The following is a 22,630-nucleotide window of genomic DNA, read 5'->3' on the forward strand; positions in this document are numbered from 1 at the left end:
AAGTTTCAACACATAGACCTAAGAAGGAAAGAAACATCAGCTTTACCTTAGGCATTTATCTAACTCACAGTACACTAGGGAGATTTAATTAAATCGTACTGACAAGGCCTTAACAAGGCAAAGGTAGAGCAGAATGACATCTGAATGATAAAATATTAAAAAAAATTTTTTTAAGTTAAAAATTAGCAGGCTGGGCGTAGTGGCTCACACTTGTAATCCCAGCACTTTGGCAGGAGGACTGAGGCCAGGAGTTTAAGACCAGCCTGGGCAACATAGTGAGACCCCATCTCTAAAAAAATAAAAATTTAAAAATTAGCTAGGTGTGGTGGCATGTGCCTGTAGTCCTAGGTACTTTGCAGGCTGAAGTGAGAGGATCACTTCAGCCCAGGAGTTTGAGGCTGCAGTGAGCTATGATTGTGCCACTGTATTCCAGCCTGGGTGACAGAGTGAGATCCTGTCTCTTAAAAAAAAATTAGCTTATTAGTTAGGCATTCTTTTAAGTTGACTGGAAACATCTTGTTTTCTTAAGTACTACAAACATGACTTTGAAAGCTTCTTTATATCACTAATATGCTTACTAAAATGATTCTTTCAGATAATGCAAACTCAAACTTCAGCCCAACTCCTTTAAACTCAAATTTCAAATTAGTGGAATCTGAATAATGAAATTTTATGGTCTTGCAGTTTTTGACTATGGAGACTCTATTGTGCCTTGGGGTGAAGCTTCTCAGGCCTTTGCAGCAACAGCAAGAATAAGATTCTTCATATGTGGCAGACATGTACTATTGACAATGACTAATATTCCTAGGTAAGATTAACTCCCCAAGAGAAAAGATTAGGGAGGAACATGCTTCTTATGACTCCTCAGGACATAATGGAGAGAACTTCCATAATCCTTAGCAAACTGACTTACATGTCGGTGAAGAGAGCTGGAGAGTCGGGCCGGTGGGACTGTACATCTTGCATAGCATTCCATTCATTGACTGAGGACTGATCTGAGTTGATATGGCTCTCATAATAACTCACCCAAGTGAGAAATAGGCTGCCTGGGTAGTAGTTATGCGCTCTGGCGACTTCACAAGCCTTGTGTAAGCTCTGTAGTGCAGACCTGAAAGATATGCTGGGAAATGAGCACCATAGAACTGTGGGGTGCCAAAGGCCAATAACCTGTGTACCCCAAACTCTTCTAATTTTTAAATTCTATAGAATTTGTCCTTGAAAGTCAAGATTCTCCAATTCTGATTATACCATATTATCTATCCACAGCAATGGACAAGACATTTGCTGAAAGATAATGATGCATCATTAAGGTAGGGAGAAGGCGGGGAAGGAGAGCTGACAACTCACCAGTGAAAAATAGGTCCAGGTACCTATGGAGCACATGATCCTATAGTTGGAACCATGCAGTGACTGCCGTATCATTAGAAAACTAAAGATCTGAATAATTTGCCATATAAAGATTTGTTTCCCTCAGCACAAGATGTTACAGCATACATTTTCTGTAATTCTTAACAGGCTTCACAAAGATCACATACATAGATGTCCCTAAGCCTTGAGGACATGTCCTTTAATGTCCAGGAAGTACTGATCTAATGATATTTATTATTCCTGCTGCCTTAGTCTCCTAGTCTCTTTAAATCCATGAGCTACTTTCTAAGAACAGATCTGGTTATTCTTTTTTGTTGAGACAGTGACTCACTCTGTCACAGAGGCTGGAGTGCAGTGGTGTGATCTCTGCTCACTGCAACCTCCACCTCCTGGGTTCAAGTGATTCTCATGCCTCAGCCTCCCGAGTAGTAGCTGGGATTACAGGTGCATGCCACTACACCGGGCTAATTTTTGTATTTTTAGTCGAGACAGGTTTTTGCCATGTTGGTCAGGCTGGTCTCAAACTCCTGGCCTCAAGACATCCGTCTGTCTTGGCCTCCAAAAATGCTGGGATTAGAGGCGTGAGCCACCGTGCCTGGCCTAGCTCTGGTAATTCTGAGACTAATTAAACCTTCTGGCTCTGTCTGAACTCAGGAACCCAAGAAGAGTAAACAAATTGAAAAGTATGTTTTTCATTATATATGTGGGAAAAGCTTAAGCTAGAAATACTAGGAAGTTATACAAGAGCAAGAACTTTTCTACATTTTGTTTACCCAAGTGACTAAAAGAATACCTAGTTCACAAGTGGAGCTCAATTAGTATTTGTTGAGTGAAATGTCATTAGCTATAAACTAATGTCTCCCTAAGAAAAAAAGACATTATGGCCAGGCACGGTGGCTCATGCCTGTAATCCTAGCACTTTGGGAGGCCAAGGTGGGTGGATCACTTGAGGTCAGGAGATCGAGATCAGCTTAACCAACATGGTGAAACCCCATCTCTACTAAAAATACAAGGATTAGCTGGGAACGGTGGCACACGCCTGTAGTCCCAGGTACTCGGGAGGCTGAGGAGGGAGAATCACTTGAACCCGGGAGACGGAGGCTGTAGTTAGCTGAGATGGTGCCACTGCACTCCAGCCTGGGTGACAGAGTGAGACACAGTCTCAAAAAAAAAAAAAAAAGTATTTTTGTTTCCCTCATAGCAAAAGTGATCCATGCCTACTTTAGAAAATTAGGGACCTTAGAGAAAAGGCAGAAATATCTTGTAATCCTACCACCCTGAAATAACCACTGTTAAGGTTTTAGTGTAGATCTTTCCAGTCTTTTTGGCTATGCATAGATGTATAATAAACAAAGATATGACCATATTCTACATATCATCTATAACTTGCTCTTTTGCTTTACAGCCTATCATCAACATCTTTCCATGTCAAGTATTTTTCAACTGGATCATTTTTAATGGTTGCATAATATTTAATGATATAGATGTACCATAATTTACTAATTCTATTTTTCAATCTTTTAAATTGTTTTTCATTTTTTGCTATTATTAGAACACTGACAAACATTCTTACAGCTAAAATCTTTGCACACATCCATGTTTACAAACTTAGAGTAAATCCATAGAAGTAGAGTTACTAGGACAAAGATCATGCAAAATGATAAGGCATATTGGCAAATCACTCTCCAGAAAAGCTGCTCCAGTTCATTCTTCCACCAATAGTACATCACAGTGTTTGTTCCTTGAATCCCTGTCAACCCTATACAATGTAAATTAAGAAAACAAATTTAAACCAATTTAATAACAGGAAAATGTGTCAGTCCATTTTTGTTAGGAAAACACATTTTTCCTTAAAAACAAAGTTGCAGAGTCTTTTAAAAATGCTTTATATTATTCAAAGTAAGCCAAAGTCTCAAGAGAATAATCTGAGAATTTCAGTTTCATTACACAGATTCAAAGGTAAGAGCCAGCTTAGTGTAACTTACAGGATGCCTAATGCATGTTTCTTCATCTAGGAAACACATGCTCCAAAAGCATATGCCACAGAGTCTGGTGCAACTGTCCTAAAATACACTCAAGGCCTAGCCATCTCAGATACTCCAGCTGCATCGGAGTGGGAGGTTGCAGTAACTATCTTCCTGTGAAGGAAACACCTGGTCTAAATGTTGCTTTGATCCACACATCATCTATTTTTTTCCCCCTGTGACTTCAACTCACTACTCCCCATAAGGTACATCAAGAAAAGTTTATTTTGCAATAAGAGCTAGGACCAGTCAGTTTACTTTTACAGGACTGTCCAATTTTTTGGCTTCCCTGGGCCACATTGGAAGAACTGTCTTGGGCCACACACAAAATACGGTAATGATAGCTGATGAGCTTAAAAAAAATTGCAAAAAAATCTCATCATATTTTAGGAAAGTTTTATGAATTTGGATTAGAATTTTAGGAAAGTTTTATGAATTTGTGTTGGGCCGCATGCAAAGCCGTCCTGGGCTGCATGTGGCCTATGGGCCACAGGTTGGACAAGCTTGCTTTAGAACATCAAAGCTTGATTTAAGGTTATTACTTGAATTAAGACTGCTCTGTACTCTTCCCCAAAATATACTTGAAAATGCTGTCATTTATCGTTGTTACTGCTGTTTGGTTTTACTTGTTACTTAGGAATAGATAGGTCAATTGTCTTTAACTGAGCCTTAGTCAAAGGAGGTCATAAATTTCCTGTTTTCCATGAGAAACTTACCTGCAAAATATGCCCTAACTCTAAAAATCTGGTCTAAACACATGACCTGAAACTGTCCTATCTCAATCACTGCAGGAAATGATAAGACTTAATTTTTCAGTGAGTCTTTGGACTCCACCCACCTCCATCCTATCAATTCTGTTTTCAGGGGTAGATTATCTCCCTGGGGTCTTTTTCAGGCTCTTTTATTTCTTGTTTTGCTTGCATTCTATCCATTCCACTCCTCATGGGGACTTCTACTACCTAACAGGCAGCTGAATAGGAAACTGAAATTCAAATCCCTGACTGGGGAATGGATTCTGAATCTTAGTCACATCATTCTCTGGTTATATTAGATAATTTTCTAGATAATCTAAAACAAGAGAATAAGAGGCCAGGTGCAGTGGCTCACACCTGCAATCCCAGCACTTTGGGAGGCCAAGACAGGAGGATTGCTTGAGGCCAGGAGTTCAAGACCAGCCTGGGCAACACAGAGAGACCCCCATCTCTACAAAAAAAATTAAAAAAAAATTAGCCAGGTGTAGTGGCACATGCCTGTAGTCATAGCTGCTTAGGAGGCTGAGGTAGGAAGAACACTCAAGCCCAGGAGTTGGAGGCTGCCATAAGCTATGATTGCACCACTGTATTCCACCTGGGCGACAGAGGGAGACCCTGTCTCTTTAAAAGAGAGAGAGAGAGAGATATGAGAGAGAGAGATCTAACCTGTCTAAATGTAAGAAATACTCTCAGGGCAGTTATGTAACCCATCCAAAGCATGTTTTCTCACCCATAATAAGGGGCTAATAATATTATTTTGGGGGCTTGGTATGATGATTAAATATAATCCATGCAAAGCATCTGGCATGTAGTAAATAGCCCTGAAATGTCCATATGCCAGCCGATGGTTATTAGCAAGTATAATGTTTTCTCTAGGCTTTATCTGCATTATGCAAATAGCCACCAGCAGTTTAAATGGAAATTTATTTGTCCATAAAGTAACGAATGCTATCCCTGGTTACCTTAGGAAATAGCTAATGCAGGCCAGGCGCAGTGGCTCATACCTGTAATCCCAGCACTTTGTGAGGCCAAGGCGGGGTCAGGAGTTCAAGACCAGCCTGGCCAATATTGGTGAAACCCTGTCTCTACTAAAAAATACAAAAAAATTAGCCAGGCTTGGTGGCACATGCCTATAGTCCCAGCTACTCAGGAGGCTGAGGCAGGAGAATCGCCTGAACCCGGGAGGCGGAGGTTGCAGTGAGTCGAGATCGCACCACTGCACTCCAGCCTGGGCAACAGAGTGAGGTTTCATCTCAAAAAAAAAAAAAAAGAAAGAAATAGCTAATGCATAGCAATGTGATGTTCTAGATTTGACTCTTAGTCCACTAACTAACTTAGTCAATATGTCCCTAATAAAACTCAGTATCAACTGGCTTATCTAAACCGTTAAGTCTCTGCCAGAGCCTAAGAATACCACCTCTGAATTCCTCTGAATTTCACTTGTTCACCAATACTCAAGGCCTTCCAATTGCAACAATTTGAATATTGCATTTCTAGGTCATCTTTAACTACGATGGTTACACAAACAGATCATTTAGCATTTTCATAGCAAATTGTACCATTTCAAACATTTCTTACAAAATATTCCTCCAATAACATTAAAACACTTTTGTAGAGATAGTAAAAGTCATCTTACCACATTGCCTGCACAGATACAGGTTTGAATATGTGAACTCTGTTATCCGTCGATACACTGAACCCACTAAGGACAGATGAGAACAGACAAAAATCCACAAATTAGGGAAGGTTATTTGAATTGTGAGTTTTCATGGATGTATCCCAGGCTAAAAACAACTGGCTCCATACAGGGAATCATCAGGCACTTCACGTAGAAGTTTTAACTAGAGTGTAAGACTTGACCAAAAAGCTCTGACAAATTGTCTGACTTCATCTACCAGGCAAAATGAATGGATTCCCACATTGGAGTTAGGGAATTAAATACAGTTTCCCAGCTGTAGCTATGGCCAAACTGTTCTGTATATTTCTATTTGGAAGTCTTGTGGGTTCTTAGCAAACCTGACCCTGGTTTTATAAACCGGAGCAAACATCTTGGTCTCTTGGGGACACATTCTAAAAACATTAGGAGGTAGGGTGGGGGTGGGGTCATTGGAAGGAACTGGCACAGGAAAGGGGTTATACTGTAGGCTGACAGCTGGCAGAGGCAGCAAGAGGTTATTTGAAACAGAACATATCATCCTTTGGGAGAGCATTGCAACAGTCCCACATGTTCAGATTAAAGAGCCAACAAACTAGTTCTTCTTTGTCTTGATTCCTACCACAGTCGCCCTAGAAGAACAGAAGTGAGAGACCTGGCAAGTTGTATTTTTACTCCACTTTACAAAACAGGAGTTTAAAAGGACTCATTCAGCTGTTGACATGAAAGTTCAGTTGGCACACTGGGCCTCCCTTTTAGCTGAATGAATGTGCAGTAAAATGGAGCCCCACCCCTTGGCTTTCTGTAACAGAATAAAAAAGGAAATCTCTTACCCATCACCATCCAAATGAATTAGCGTGTCGCTCCAGAGAGGCAAAACTAAGCCCATCGTACAAGTGCTACTGCAAGACAAGAAATAGTCCACAAGTTACTCCCCATTACTCTGGGAAGCAGTCTTTTGTTTACTAACTCTTTCAACGCCAAGGATAAACCCTTAAATTCTAAATTCTGGCATAAGTGTTACAGTGAAGAAATTTCTATCATATTACTATTAATCTTATATATGTCCTCAGGAGCTGTTTTAAAGAGATAGTGAGTCAGTTCCTTAAATATTTAATGCAGAAAACTTACTGACTCAGCTTCCTACATTGCCATCTTGCAAATGGCCACTATCTAAAAAATGCAGATGATTGCTGCTGACTTGCATTTGGCAGGTCTTAGCACAGAGTACAGTGTCCAACTCAACTCCAAGGATTTTTTTTTTTTTTTTTTTGAGATAGAGTCTTACTCTGTTGCCCAGGCTGGAGTGCAGTGGTGCAGTCTCGGCTCACTGAAACCTCTGCCTCCCGGGTTCAAGCAATTCCCATGCCTTAGCCTCCCCAGTAGCTGGGATTACAGGCGAGCGCCACCACGCCTGGCTAATTTTTTTGTACTTTTAGTAGAGATGGGGTTTCACCATGTTGGCCAGGCTAGTCTCGAAGTCCTGATCCATCCACCTCAGCCTCCCAAAGTGCTGGGATTAAGGGCATGAGCCATGGTGCCCAGTCCCAAGGATTATTTTTAATGCCAATAACTATTGCTGGTTGCTGGAGAGCTTGGGATGTGTGATTTGCCTCTAATTCTGAGGTTTACATAGATTTACTTAACACCAGAACACACTCAATAGTCTAAAAGGCAAAGGGAATTAAAAAATGTAAAGAAGTAATTGTTAATATTTTGTGATCAAGATAGGCAAAATAGACATAACACAACTTAAATCAATGAAACACTGCTTTGTGACTGTGCACTGAACTAGCACTGCTGAAACACAGTTAATAGAAATGTCAACAACCAACAAAAGGGTAGCCCTAGTACGGTATTTAAAAATGCTATTTCTTTTTTTTTGAGACAGAGTCTCCCTCTGTCGCCCAGGCTGGAGGACAGTGGCATAATCTCAGCTCACTGCAACCTCCACCTCCTGGATTCAAGTGATTTTTCTGCCTCTGTCTCCCGAGTAGCTGGGATTATACGCATGTGCCACCACGCCCGGCTAATTTTTGTATTTTTAGCAGAGATGAGGTTTTGCCATGTTGACCAGGCTGGTCTCAAACTCCTGGCCTCAGAGTGATCCACCCGTCTCAGCCTCCCAAAGTGTCGGGATTACAGGCATGAGCCACTGCACCCGGCCTAAAATGCTATTTCAATCTCACACTAGCCCAGGAAGGGCTTTAAGTTAATGGAAGAGGTTGGTACAGAAAGCCATGGACCCGATTCTATGCTCTATCACATCTCTTCTCTGGGGAACAGTAACCTACCCTAGGCTACTGCCACTGTCTCTCCCTAACGCTGCTGTAACTGCTTTCCTACTCTGGCTAGTCTCCGAAAGGCTTCTATGATGCTCCATGCCAATCTATCTAGAGCGGCAGGATGGTGTACTAGAAAGAATCTGGCATAACCATACTGTGGAAAAGCACAGTATGGTTAAGAGCTCTGGAACCTGGGTTCACAGAATGGTTATGGGCTCTGGAACCTGGTTTCTTGCACTAACTGTATAATCTTTTTTAAAAATTTATTTCTATTTATTTTTTTATTTTTAAGATGGAGTTTCGCTCTTGTTGCCCAAGCTGGAGTGCAATGGTGTGACATCGGCTCACTGCAACCTCCACCTCCTGGTTCAAGTGATTCTCCTGTCTCGGCCTCCTGAATAGCTGGGATTACAGGCATGCACTACCACGCCCAGCTAATTTTGTATTTTTAGTAGAGATGGGGTTTCTCCATATTGGTCAGGCTGGTCTTGAACTCCCAATCTCAGGTGATCCACCTGCCTTGGCCTCCCAAAGTGCTGTATTACAGGCGTGAGCCACCACGCCCAGCAACTGTATAATCTTAGGCAAATTACTTAATTGTTTTGTGCCTTAATTTCTTCATTTGTAAAACTGGGATAAAAATATCTTCTTCATTGCACTGTTTTGAAGATTAAATAACAAATAAAAGGGTAAAATAGTGTCTAAGTGCCTAAAATGTAATAGTCATTACCATTTATTGAACATCTACTATGCCAAAAGATCTGGGATTGATTTCCTTCAGTATTACAACTTTTTTTTAAACAAATTATTTAACATCTCTCAGCCTTAATTTCTTCATCTTGAACTGTGAATAATAAAACCTATTCTCACAGGTATAGGTATAAAGACATAACATACTTAAAATAAAACAATATATGTGAATGTACTGTCCTGCAAAACAAATGTTGAATATGAATCTATAATGGATGCTCTAATATATCTGAAAGTGATTGGGGGAAGGGGAAAGCATTATGCTTTAAAAACAACATAATGAATACCAAACTTTAACTGTTAGTCACTGCAGGGCTAAAGGAGGCTAGCCCTTAGTTGGGCTTTCCACTACACTTGCTGGCCTGTGCTACTTAACACCTTAAGAGTGATTCCAGGTCAGGCATGGTGACTCATGCCTGTAATCCCAGCACTTTGGGAGGCCGAGGTGGGCGGATCACCTGAGGTCAGGAGTTCAAGACCAGCCTGGCCAACATGGCGAAACTCCATCTCTACATTAAAAATACAAAAATTAGCTGGGTGCAGGGGCAGACAGACGCCTGTAATCCCAGCTACTCGGGAGGCTGAGGCAGGAGAATCGCTTGAACCTGGGAGGTGGAAGTTGCAGTGAGCTGAGATTTGCGCCATTGCAGTCCAGCCTGGAAGACACAGCAAGACTCTGTCTCAAAAAAAAAAAAAAAAAAAAAAAAAAAGATTAAAAGTGATTCCAGAGCTCAGGAGATTCAAATCAAGACTGAAACAGCTTATTCACATTGGAACCTGGACCTGAACAACAGAAACACAGCTACCATGCCAGAGTCCAGGAGCAAGACAGCTCTACCACAAGTTTTGTTGAGTAGATGAGCGCACAAAAAATTTGTTTTGAAAACGGCTTCCCAAGATGAAGTGGGTATAGTTTTACGGTAGCTTTTTGTTTTGTATTTAGTGAGTGCTTAGCCAGGTTCTTAGCAACAAGTATAATCTGGAGTATAAATATGATGGGTTGGTAGCCCAATGACAAATCTAGAAATTAACTATATAAAAAGATACAGAAGCTGCAAAAGAGTGATCTATAAGCTTGTGACCAGATTTTGGTTAACCTTTGGACAAGTGACATTGATATACAGGAATCGACATTACATTTTTGGCTTGTATTCAGGCCAGAATGCTTTTTTACATTAAGAAGTAGCTTTTTCAGCAGGGCGTGGTGGCTGTAATCCCAGCACTTTCGGAAGCAGAGGCGGGCAGATCACGAGATCAAGAGATCGAGACCATCCTGGTCAACATGGTGAAACCCCGTCTACTAAAAATACAAAAATTAGCTGGGCATGGTGGTGTGCGCCTGTAGTCCCAGCTGCTCAGGAGGCTGAGGCAGGAGAATCGCTTGAACCCAGGAGACGGAGGTTGCAGTGAGCTGAGATTGCACCACTGCACTCCAGCCTGGCCACAGAGTGAGACTGTCTCAAAAAAAAAAAAAAAAAAAAAAAAGTAGCTTTTTCACGCAACAGGAAGGAAAGGCCTGAATAAGGCACACTTGGTATTTTTATCCAGGTTACCTCAGTCTCTCAAGATTTTTCTCCATTAAAGTATAACTACTTATTTTAGTAAATATTCAATTCATTCAATAAAAATTTATTTAGTGCCTACTATGTACGAGACATTTCAAGGTGTTAGGGGTACAAAAAGAAATGGAAAAAAAATCCCAAAAAACCATAAAGCTCTATTATTTTATAACTTAAAATATATGTTACACTTTAGAAACCAAGATTATGCTGCATATTTAAAAAATTATTAAAATATAACATAATACTCAAAGAACTTGTAAATGGGCTAAATGAATTGGCTGCAACGTATTATTAAGAACTATTTGTACTTGTCATAATCTGGGTTCCACTTTGGCTTAATACTATTTTGAAGCACTAACATTTACATTCTCAGATATGAAATGATACAAATTCAAATTCCTTCAACAACAACTGAGACAGAAATGATTTTAGATTACCTGAGCATCTGAGACTTCTTACTGTCCAAGGAACTCCTTAAAGCAGAGGATGTATGGGAATTTCATAATAGCAAGTTTAGCAAACAGAATGAAAACTAGTTTCTAGCTTTTCATGTTTTAAGTTTGTCTTCTATAAACTAAAATTTCCTTTGGCTAGTGACACTGGTCAGATATGATTCAGACAGGGCCATTGGCAAAAGATAGATGTAATTTACTGAGTATAAACTACTGGGTACCTATATTAATATGCATTATTTCCGGTAAAGTTTAGGACAAAATGAAAGAGAAATGATTAGACATGTGCTTGCTGATATTCTGGGTCAGGAGAATCTGCAGTTATTGTCTTCTGTCTCTAGGGGAAGATTCAATTGAAGCTACATGAGGTTCCTGTTCCTGTTTATATAGAGTTTTCAAGGGAGGGGGTCAGGGAGAACTGAACAAAGGAAATATGAGCTAGAACAGTGCTGTCCAACTGAACTTTCTGCAAGAATGGAAAATGTTCTACACATGTACTGTCTAATACGATAGCCACTAGCACATACGGTTACTGAATACTTGAAATGTGACTAGTTAGAACTGAGGAATTGAAATTTCATTTAATTTTAATCTATTTAAAAAGACACATGCATGCTGTATGCAGTGGCTCATGTCTATAATCCCAGCACTTAGGAAGGCAGAGGCAGGAGCTCAGGAGTTGAGACCAGCCTGGGCAACACAGAGAGACTGTGTTCTTCACAAAAAGGAAAAAAGAAAAGAAGAGAAAAGAAAGGAAGGAAGTTGAAAGAAGGCAGGCAGGCAGGCAGGCAGGCAGGCAAGAAGGAAGGAAGGGGCACATGTGGTTAGTGGCTACTATACTGGACAATACAGATCTAGAAAGATTAAAAACCTAAATTAGAGGTCCTAAAATCCTAATGAATATAAACAAGGTAGGTGCTGTTATAAGGAAAATGCTTACTGAAAGCTCTGTTGCTTAATGAGAAGTTTAAACCATGCAGGAGAAAGCTTCCTAAATGTGGTTTACAAGCCTCTGTAAATTCAGAGCCTACAATTAAATGCTGTTAAGTGGTATACAAGCTAATAACTATGGCTTTGGGAATCCCTGTGAACCCCCAAGTCATTTTCAGGTTGACCTCTATATAGGAATAAGGTAAACGTTGGTTTGGGAAACTTTCTAGTGACAAAGTGATTTTTTCCCCTCAACATCAGGACAATTAGAATCATTCCCAGGCTCCTCCTCTCTTTGTGACTAAATTTCCCTAGGCTTGGGTCACACCTCTAGCTACCCCATAGTTCCATTCTAATCCTGAACCAGGAAGTCAATGCTTTGAGACATCTGGCAGGATTTCCTGAGGCTGATTATCCAGAGCGTAAAGATCTGCTTAGCAGCCACATTCCAAAGTCTTCCGAAGGTTTCTCCAGAAAAAGTGGGAAAAATAAAAAAGGAAGCAACAAACCTTAAGGACACATGAAAAGGCCAGGTGTTGTGTGTTATCTTTCATCATAGAATGTAAAGTACAGCTAAAGCCAAAGGTACATAAAAAGTTCTGCTTTGAGTTTAAGGAGCCATTCCACACCACCCCATCCCTGCCCCCCGCCACCATCCTTTTTAACTCAATAGAAGGAAAAAGGAGGCATAGCATTTGGTAAAAGCAAGGTTTAAGGGCATGGATAAACAAAACAGATTGTAGTTTAAGTGGGATCTCTTTGAATCTGGGACCACTGGTATACTACCACAAAGGGTAGGTGCCCTAGAATCACCAAAGTGAATCATTACTGACTACAATAGAGTAGACCAGGTGCAAGGCTCATGCCTGTAATCCCAGCACTTTGGGAAGCCAAAGTGGGAGGATTGCTTGAGCCCAGGAATTCAAGACCAGCCTGGCCAACATAAGGAAATCTTCTCTCCAGAAAAATAAAGAAAAAAAAAAAAAGACCAAATAGCTGGGTATGGTGGTGCATGCCTGTACTTCTAGCTACTTAGGAGGCTGAGGTGGAAGGATTCCTAGAGCCCAGGAGGAATTTGAGGCTTTAGTGAGCTGTGACTGCATCACGGCACTTCAGCCTGGGCAACAGAGCGAGACGCTGTCTCAAAAAAAGAAATAAAAAGCCAGCTTTTTTTCCCTGGAAATGTAACTTTGAAACCACTTGCTTTATATTGTGACTATCTAAAGATGAGATGAAGGTATGGAATAATGGTAAATTAGAAACACACGACCAAAGACATTCACTAAACATTCTTGTTTCTCAAGACTGTGGCTAAGATACTTATATTCTTTAGTTTTATGTCTTGTACTTTAACAGCAGAACTGCACAAGATATTTTCGTGATAAAAGGCAACTGGGGCCAGGCACGGTGGCTCACGCCTGTAATCTCAGCACTTTGGGAGGCTGAGGCGGGTGGATCACTTGAGGTCAGGAGTTTGAAACTGGCCAATATGGCAAAACCCCATCTCTACTAAAAATACAAAAATTAGTTGGGCATAGTGGTACACACCTGTAATCCCAGCTACTCAGGAAGCTGAGGCAGGAGAATCGCTTGAACCCGGGAGGCAGAGGTTGCAGTGAGCCGAGATTGAGCCACCGCACTCCAGTCTGGGCAACAGAGTGATGACACTCCGTCCCCACCAAAAAAAAAAGCAGCTGGAACAGGTTACTTAAAAAGCAGTTTTCACATTTTGAAATGGTACCACCATACCTGTCATTAGAGGAGAAATCCATTCCTAGGACGATGCTTTCTTCAGTGTCTTGTCTACCATTAGTTGAAACCACTACCATATAGCGTGTTCGATTCTGGTAAGTACTTTCCAGTCTTACAGCCTGGAATTTAGCAGACAACAGAGAAATTATGAAATTTAGGACATTAATTTCAGATCATTTCAACCCTTTTTCATCAGCATCTGAAAGCATACTCAGGAAGGCAGCAGAGCCAGTAGTTAGGAGACATAAATTAAAATCTCAGCTCGTATACTAGCTATAAAACCTTTGGTAAGTTACTAAATTAATTGGAGGGAGATATAATAATACCTAACTGTCAGGTTGTTTTAAGAATCTTATAAAATAATACATGTAAAGCACAGTGCTTGACACACAGTAAATGCTCAATAAGATGTTTGTTATTAGCGTAATTTATACTAATTATCACAGTGTGTAATAAAGACAAGAGGGAAATGTGGGTATATGAATGTGAGCATTGGTCTCAGAGATGCAATTCCCACAAACAATTATAATATGGAGCAAACTATTAGCATCATCTAAGGGGAGTACTGACTTTGCTATACTGAATTCCTGCATGTTAATGCACTATAAGATTTTCTTTTGTTTCGATGATAATTAAAGGAGATTGCATTTTTAGAAACTTCTCATTTTTTGTCAAAAGTTTTAATTTATTCTTAATTAAATTTTAAAAGGACCCTCAGAAAATTTGAATATGGACAGGGTCTTAGATGAAATTAAGGATTTACTGTTAATGTAATAACAGCATTGTGGTTACTGTGACTTTTTTTTAAGTACCTGGAGTGAAATGACATGGTTTCCGAGTTTTACTTTAAAATGTTCCAACAAAAAAATTTAACAGGGAGTGGGGGACAGATGAAAGAAATCAGACAAAAGGTTGATGGTTATTAAAGCTGAGTAATGGCCAGGCGTGCTGGCTCATGCCTATAATCCCAGCACTTTGGGAGGCCGAGGTAAGCAGATCACCAGAGGTCAGGAGTTCAAGACCAGCCTGGCCAACATGGTGAAACACTGTCTCTACCAAAAACACAAAAAAAATTAGCTGGGCGTGGTGGCGCATGCCTGTAATCCCAGCTACTCAGGAGGCTGAGGCAGGAGGATCACTGGAACCTAGGAGGCGGAGGTTGCAGTGAGCTGAGATCACGCCACTGCCCTCCAGCCTGGGCGACAGAGTGAGACTCTGGTTCAAAAAAAAAAAGCTCAGTAATGAGTTTATGAGGATGTATTTTCTTTCTTTTTTTTTTTTTTCGAGACAGAGTTTTGCTCTTGTTGCTCAGGCTGGAGTGCAATGGTGCGATCTCAGCTCACCGCAACCTCTGCCTCCCGAGTTCAAGCGATTCTCCTGCCTCAGCCTCCCGAGTAGCTGGGATTATAGGCATGCGCCACCAGGTCCAGCTAATTTTGTATTTTTAGTAGAGACGGGGTTTCTCCATGTTGGTCAGGCTGGTCTCGAACTCCCGAGCTCAGGTGGTCTGCCCACCTCAGCCTCACAAGATGCTGGGGTTTACAGGCGTGAGCCACCGCGCCCAGCCTTGATAAGTTCAAAAAGATACCTTATAAGCCTTAAAAATAAAACAACTAAAGGCAACACATTCAAATATTTATTACACATATATTATATATACAATAATAATGCCAAGTGCTGAGGATTCAGTGGTAGAAGAGAGAGACATGATCTATGCCCTCATCGAGTGTATAGTCTAGGCTACTCTTCTTTCATTTGTTAATAACAGTTTTAAAATGACAGTTTTTTTTTTTTTTTAAGAGACAAAGAGTCTTGCTCTGTCTCTCAGGCTGGAGTGCAGTGGCGTGATCTCGGCTCACTGCAACCTCCACCTCCCAGGTTCAAGCAATTCTCCTGCCTCAGGCACATGCTGCCACACCCGGCTAATTTTCTTTTTTTTTTGTATTTTAGTACAGATGTGGTTTCACTGTGTTGCCCAGGCTGGTCTCGAACTCCGAACTCAGGCAATCCACCTGCCTCGGCCTCCCAAAGTGCTAGGATTACAGGCGTGAGCCACTGCACCCAGCCTTTTTTTTTTTTTTTGAGACAGGGTCTCCCTCTGTCACCCAGGCTGGAGTGCAATGGCGTGATCTTGGCTCACTGCAACCTCCGCTTCCTGGGTTCAAGCGATTCTCCTGCCTCAGCCTCCCAAGTAACTGGGATTACAGGCACATGCCACCATGCCTGGCTAATTTTTGTATTTTTATAGAGACAGGGTTTCACCATGTTGGCCAGATGGCCAGGCTGGTCTCGAACTCCTGCCTCAGGTGATCCACCCACCTCAGTCTCCCAAAGTGCTGGGATTACAGGCGTGAGCCACCCACCTGGCAAAATGACAGATCTTTGAAGCCAGAAAAATGTGCTCTGGAGGCAAATTCTTCTGTACAAAATAACCCCTATTCCTTAGAGAAACAATTCTAATCCATCAACTGGCTCATTATATTTGTCAGAAATTTCTATTTGGAATTTTTTTTTCAGTGCTGCTGTTCTTGGAGTCTCCCTCCTCTTAACTCTGTCACTATTCCAAAATGGCCAGGCCAAGGGAAAAAGAGGCATAGTTACACGGCTCAAATGACCTATTTAGTAAGACAGAGGTGAGACTCCCATGTCTATCTTTTTGTCTCTATTCTGATACTCCTAGGAAAAGCTAGGGAAGCACAAATGGCAGAAGTGGCTACATTAAATCTTGTTTCTAATAAGAACGGATATAACAAGAATGTAATGCTTACCATTCTGATGCCCAATGCATAAGACAGAGAGCTGTACTTTTGACTTCATGTTCCATGAAGTAATTGAGCATTTAAAACCAAATTCACTTATGAGAAGCTAAGCGGAACTAACATTTAAATGGACTAAGATCTAGAAGGCTGGGGTCAAGGGTGGGACATTATACACACAGAACAATGAATAAATAGTAAATGTACATGTGGCAGACCGGGAGGCAGTACTGACTCCTTCTCTGATTGTAGAAACACTCTACAACATGTTAATTAATCAGAAATCCTGGTGCAGGTAAACTGGATTTTCTTATAAACAAGATCTCGCATATTATTACATATTTATATTTGGGCCTCCCTTGGCCCAAGTTTCCTGAATGTGTTAGAGGCTCTTTTATTCTCTGTCAACGCTCCAAGAATTTCTGGCAAGGCTCAAATACAAATGGCCTGGGAACAACTGAACTTTGTTTCTGACAATTTATTTACAGCTCTTACACCAACCAGTGGCAACTGATTGGCTAAGTCAAAGCTGATAAAAGGAAAAATATAACTTTTATAAGTATTATCTATAATGCAAGTTACCAGCCAAGTTAGAAGTAGGCTGCAAGAGTTTCTTTGTAAGTGATATTCATTGCAAACACCAGTGTGTTTTTTTTTTTTTTTTTTTTTGAGATGGAGTCTCACTCTGTCACCCAGGCTGGAGTGCAGTGGTGTGATCTTGGCTCACTGCAACCTCCGCCCCCCCGGGTTCAAGCGATTCTCCTGCCTCAGCCTCCCAAGTAAACAGGATTACGGGCACCTGCGACTGCGCCTGGCTAATTTTTGTGTTTTTAGTAGAGATGGGGTTTCACCATGTTGGCTAGGATGCTCTCGATCTCTTGACCTTGTGATCCACCCACCTCGGTCTCCCAAAGTGCTGGGATTACAGGTGCAAGCCACTACGCCTGGCCAGTTGTCTCTTTAAAGTTTATTTTATAATATCAAAAGCATTTCAAATGTTTGGCTCTCCCTTGCTTACTCAAACTGTAACAGAAGTTCCCAAACCTAATGAGAAGGGCCCCAGACATTTAATACTGACTTAGGATTGAATAACATGCATATCTCAGATCCATTCAATTTAAAGCTTCTTTTTTGTTTTTGTGTTTCACTCTGTTACCCAGGCTGGAATGCAGTGGGGTGATCTGCAACCTTTGCCTCCCGGGGTCAAGCAATCCTCCCACCTCAGCCTCCCAAAGAGCTGGTACCACAAGTGCCCGCCACCATGCTTGGCTAATTTTTTGTATCTTTGGTAGAGATGGGGTTTCACCATGTTGTCCAGACTGGTCAATTTTAAGCTTCTTAAATGGAAGACTAGCACTTAGGAGTTCCTGGAATTTGATCACAGGCCTCTAGACAGTACCTAAAGTATTAATTCAACACCTATATCCTAATTAGAAGGATGAGATAAAAATCTTTGAAGAAAAAATTCTGAAATGTGAGGGGATAAACCAAGACTTTAATTAAAGTTCCTTTTAGGTCGGGCGTGGTGGCTCACGCCTGTAATCCCAAAACTTTGGGAGGCTGAGGCAGGTGGATCGCTTGAGGTCAGGAGTTCGAGATCAGCCTGGCCAACAGGGCAAAATCCTCTCTCTACTAAAAATACAAAAAAAATTAGCTGGGTGTGGTGGCGTGTGTCTATAATCCCAGCTACTCAGGCGGCTGAGGCAGGAGAATTGCTGGAACCCAGGAGGAGGAGGTTGCAGTAGGTTGAGATCACGCCACTCCACTCCAGCCTGGGCAACAGGGCAAGTGAGACTCTCAAAAAAAAAAAAAGTTCCTTTTAAGCTTCAAGATTCTAGGTTAACAAATTAAAAATCTATGTGCCGCAGCCATAAGGAAAAGTCTAACGCCCATCTTGGTTTAAGGTTTATTTCATATTCCTGTTGGAGATAAGATTAAGCAAAATCTAATAATTTAATTTATTAACAATCAAATAAATTTAAAATGGCAATTTTGTACATAATATCCTAATTTTGAAAAGGACAGCATTTCCAATGTTTCTTCAGTCTCCAGAACCTATATTGAAATCAATGACTGGAATAAGACAATAATTGAGATGCATTTGATTAATCAACTAAAGTTCTCCTTGAAAAGGACACTACTGAAGTCCATTATAATTGTCTAAACAAAACAATATTCTGGACTTTAAAACTTGGCAGCAATAGTAACTGAGATTATATTTCCAAGAAACTACATTTACTGCCTAAATGTGGAAGCCTATTACAAGTTACAGGTGAACTGGATCCAGCAATCTTAGGACTGAAGTAGGTCTGAGAAGTCATCCCCTGCCTCTTTATTCCTGAAGAACCCAACCTGTTTTCAAAGCTCATCTATTAAAGAATAATGCTATTCCCTCGGCATCCAATTTAAACGCTTAACCTAATTACAAGCAGTTTACAAACACCACTTGATAAAAGAGCTGCTCTTGGCTTAGAGCAGTGGCTCACACCTGTAATCCCAGCACTTTGGGAGGCTGAGGCGGGTGGATCACTTGAAGTCAGGAGTTTGACTTCATAGCCCGGCCATGATGGTGAAACCCAGTCTCTACTAAAAATACAAAAATTAGCGGGGCATCGTGGCATGTACCTGTAATCCCAGCTACTCAGGAGGCTGAGTCATGAGAATCAGTTTAACCCAGGAGGCAGAGGCTGCAGTAAGCCGAGAACACACCACTGCATTCCAGCCTGGGTGACAAAGTGAGATCCATCTCAAAAAAAAAAAAAAAAGAGCTTCTCTCCTCAGCATCATCTAACATCAGGAAATACTCCTCCTTAAACTTAAACTGTACCTTTGCCTTTAATTTCTTTTCACCACTGGGCACAGTGGCTCACGCCTATAATCCCAGCACTTTGGGAACCCAAAGCGGGCAGATCACCCGAGGTCGGGAGTTCAAGACCAGCCTGACCAATATGGAGAAACCCCGTCTCTCCTAAAAATACAAAAAGTTAGCCAGGCATGGTGGCGCATGCCCGTAATCCCAGCTACTCAGGAGGCTGAGGCAGGAGAATTGCTTGAACCTGGGAGGCGGAGGTTGTGGTGAGCAGAGATTGCGCCATTGTACTCCAGTCTGGGCAAAAGAGTGAAACTCTGTCTCAAAAAAAAAAAAAAAAAAAAAGACTTAATTTCTTTACACCAAGAGTCTTACATGCATGCCCCTGTGTGCATGATGTAAGACTCTTGGTGAAAAGAAATTAATTGCCCCCAGTAAACTACATTATAAAGGCCCAATGTCTAAGACAGGCAGTTCACCCAATCCATCAGAGAGAAAGGTTCCGAAAGTAGGTAAATATTAAATGCTAGTCAAAAGAATGAAGCAAAATCAATAGCCAAAATTAAAACAGGCTTCACTTGTGACACTAGTAAACTAAAGAACATTGTCTTCAAAAGAAAAAGATTAGAGCTTGAGGAAGTTTCTGAATTTTTTTTAAATCAGTCTGTCTCTATGAAATTCTTAAATATGAATTATATTCTGTGTAGCCATTAAAAACCATGATCTATTTACTGACATGGAAAGATATCCATGATAAACTATGAAGAAAGTAGGTTACAAAAAGGTATTTCTATTTTTATCACATTTTCTACGAAAATGTGATAAAACAATGCTCTTCCTCTGTTTACACACACACAGACTCTCTCTCTCTCTCATATATACACATTTAAAAAAAGAGTGGAAGGATACTTATCCAAATTGCTGAGAAAAATTTTCTCAGAATGTAGAATACAGAGTGATTTTTACTTTATTTATACCTTTTTGCATTGTTTGGGAGAAAAAAAAATCCACATAATACATTTATAGCTAGAAAAAATAAACCAATTTCCATTCTAGAAAGCAACATATGATGAAAACCAAAATCATAAAACTTCTCATTTTCTTAAATTCTCCTGCAAAGTACTCAAAAAAGACCTCTTTGTACTTTATCAACACTTCAGCTTTAGTTAAGAACATCAACTGAAGTTACTTCAAATGTCCTGAAAATTCTTAATTTCTCAGATTAATGTTTTAATTAAATGGTTGATCTTTGGTAACGTGCAAGAGTACTATAAAACCACTTCCTTTATTTTACTAGCTATGGTTTTCCTAAGTACTACAGTTAATGCTTGATGCCTGTATTTGGAACACAGAGCTTCCCTGGAGGAAAAGATTGGCTTCGTCCTATTTTCTTTTCTTTTTTTTTTTTGAGACAGAGTCTCGCTCTGTTGCCCAGGCTGGAGTGCAGTGGCGCAATCTCAGCTCACTGAAAGCTCTGCCTCCCGGGTTCACGCCATTCTCCTGCCTCAGCCTCCTGAGTAGCTGGGACTACAGGCGCCTGCCACTGTGCCCGGCTAATTTTTTGTATTTTTAGTAGAGACGGAGTTTCACCGTGTTAGCCAGGATGGTCTCAATCTCCTGAACTCGTGATCCTCCTGCCTCGGCCTCCCAAAGTGCTGGGATTATAGGCGTAAGCCACCGTGCCCAGCCTATTTTCAATGCTAAAGCAAAATGTGTGGTTTGGTTGGGTTATTTAAAAAATAAAGGCAAGACTTTCAGCTGGGCGTGGTGGCTCATGCCTGTAATCCCAGCACTTTGGGAGGCTGAGATGGGCGGATCACTTGAGGTCAGGAGTTCAAGACCAGCCTGGCCAACATGGTAAAAGCCTGTCTCTACTAAAAATACAAAAAATTAGCCGGGTATGGTGGTGTGCGCCTGTAATCCCAGCTACTCGGGGGGCTGAGACAGGAGAATCACTTGAACCCGGGAGGCAGAGGTTGCAATGGGCCGAGATCGAGCCACTGCACTCCAGCCTAGGCGACAGAGCAAGACTCTGTCTCAAATAAATAAATAAATAAATAAATAAATAAAAAGCAAGACTTCCAGTTGACTATCAAACTTTTAACCTTCTGCACAAATCTTAGGAGTTTCAGCATTCCAAATTTAACTCAAAACAAAAGCCTTTGCTTTGAGTCTACAAATGCTCCTTTCAGTTAGAGAAGTGCTAATTTGTCCAAAGTCATACAATGCATTGACTCATTTTCTTGAAGATGACTCACTCAATAATCTGAAACATAATGACTATGTGTTTGTAACAACTCAAAACAACTGTAAAACGGCTTGTCATTTGAACTTTGAATTCAGAGGCATCAGTTACATTTTCTGAATTTATATTTTATAAATGTAAAGCAGCTGAAAATGCATATTTTAGTAAGAAAAGAATTGCCAGCTCTGCCTTCGTAACTGCTTCCTTCATGTTCTTCCAAGTCTCTATGTAGCTAAAATTATTTTAATATTTAGAGGTTCAAACCAAATTCCAGAAGGTTATCAATGAGAAAACGATAAAGTGATGTCAGATCTCTTTAAAGCTTTAGCTTTACCAAAACACACAAATGTTGAAAGCTATCAGCAAATATTTATTGGGCATCCAGTATGTGCAAGTGACTGTTGTTATGGGTTTTCAAAGAGATGTACTCCAAGTGTGATTCCTGGATCAGCAGCATCAGCAGTGTTTCAAAACTGGCTTAAAAATACAAATTATCTCTGCTTCCCGTTTACTAATCAAACTCTGCGTGTGGAGTCCACCAAATGGTGATTTAACAAAGCTCTCCAGGTGATTCTGATATACTTTAAAGTTTGAGAATCATTGCTTCAGATGATGATGATTATTATTATTAGAGGGTCTTGCACTGTTGCCCAGGTTGAGGGCAGTGGCGTGATCACGGCTCACTGCAGCCTTGACCTGCCAGGCTCAAGCAATACTCCCACCTCAGCCTCCCGAGTAGCTGGCATGCCACTATGCCCAGCCAATTTTTTACTTTTTGTAGAGACAGGGTTTTGCCATGTTGCCCAGGCTGGTCTTGAACTCCTGGGCTCAAGCGATCCTCCTGCCTTGGCCTCCCAAAGTGCTAGGATTACAGACATGAGCCACCACACCCCAATCACTCCAGATTATTAATACTGTAAGAATAGCATCCCCCCCGTTCCCTTTTAAATAATAATAATAACATTATTATTATTATTTGAGATGGAATCTTGTTCTGTCACCCAGGTTGGAGTGTAATGGCGCAATCTTGGCTCACTGCAACCATCGCCTCTCGGGTTCAAGTGATTCTCCTGCCTCAGCCTCCTGAGTAGCTGGGACTACAGAAGTGTGCCACCACACCTGGCTAATTTTTGTATTTTTACTAGAGACAGGGTTTTACCATGTTGGCCAGGCTGGTCTCGCACTCCTGACCTCAAATGATCTGCCCACCTCGGCCTCCCAAAGTGTTGGGATTACAGGCGTGAGCCACTGTGCCTGGCCTTAGATAATTATTTAAGAAAGAAATATATCA

At 41.0% G+C, this 22,630-nt stretch overlaps 1 protein-coding gene across 10 annotated transcripts in view; it reads right to left on the reverse strand.

The window, feature by feature from the left end:
• SSH2 (slingshot protein phosphatase 2) overlaps positions 1-22,630 on the reverse strand; it is a 301,846-nt gene that overhangs the window by 46,002 nt on the left and 233,214 nt on the right. For 6 of the 10 annotated variants that reach the window (XM_054458185.2, XM_054458181.2, XM_063656114.1 and 3 more), the window contains 4 exons: positions 13,527-13,648; positions 6,632-6,700; positions 5,781-5,846; positions 914-1,108 (listed from right to left, as the gene is read on the reverse strand). In XM_054458185.2, coding sequence (XP_054314160.1) covers positions 914-1,108; positions 5,781-5,846; positions 6,632-6,700; positions 13,527-13,648 — 452 coding nt within the window. Of the gene's footprint in view, positions 1-913; positions 1,109-2,993; positions 3,128-5,780; positions 5,847-6,631; positions 6,701-13,526; positions 13,649-22,630 lie in introns of those variants that run through there. The other 4 variants (XM_054458183.2, XM_063656113.1, XM_054458189.2 and 1 more) reach the window with 3 other exon arrangements.

Source organism: Pongo pygmaeus, chromosome 19 (genome assembly GCF_028885625.2).
Source record: "Pongo pygmaeus isolate AG05252 chromosome 19, NHGRI_mPonPyg2-v2.0_pri, whole genome shotgun sequence".
Classification (NCBI taxonomy): domain Eukaryota; kingdom Metazoa; phylum Chordata; class Mammalia; order Primates; family Hominidae; genus Pongo; species Pongo pygmaeus.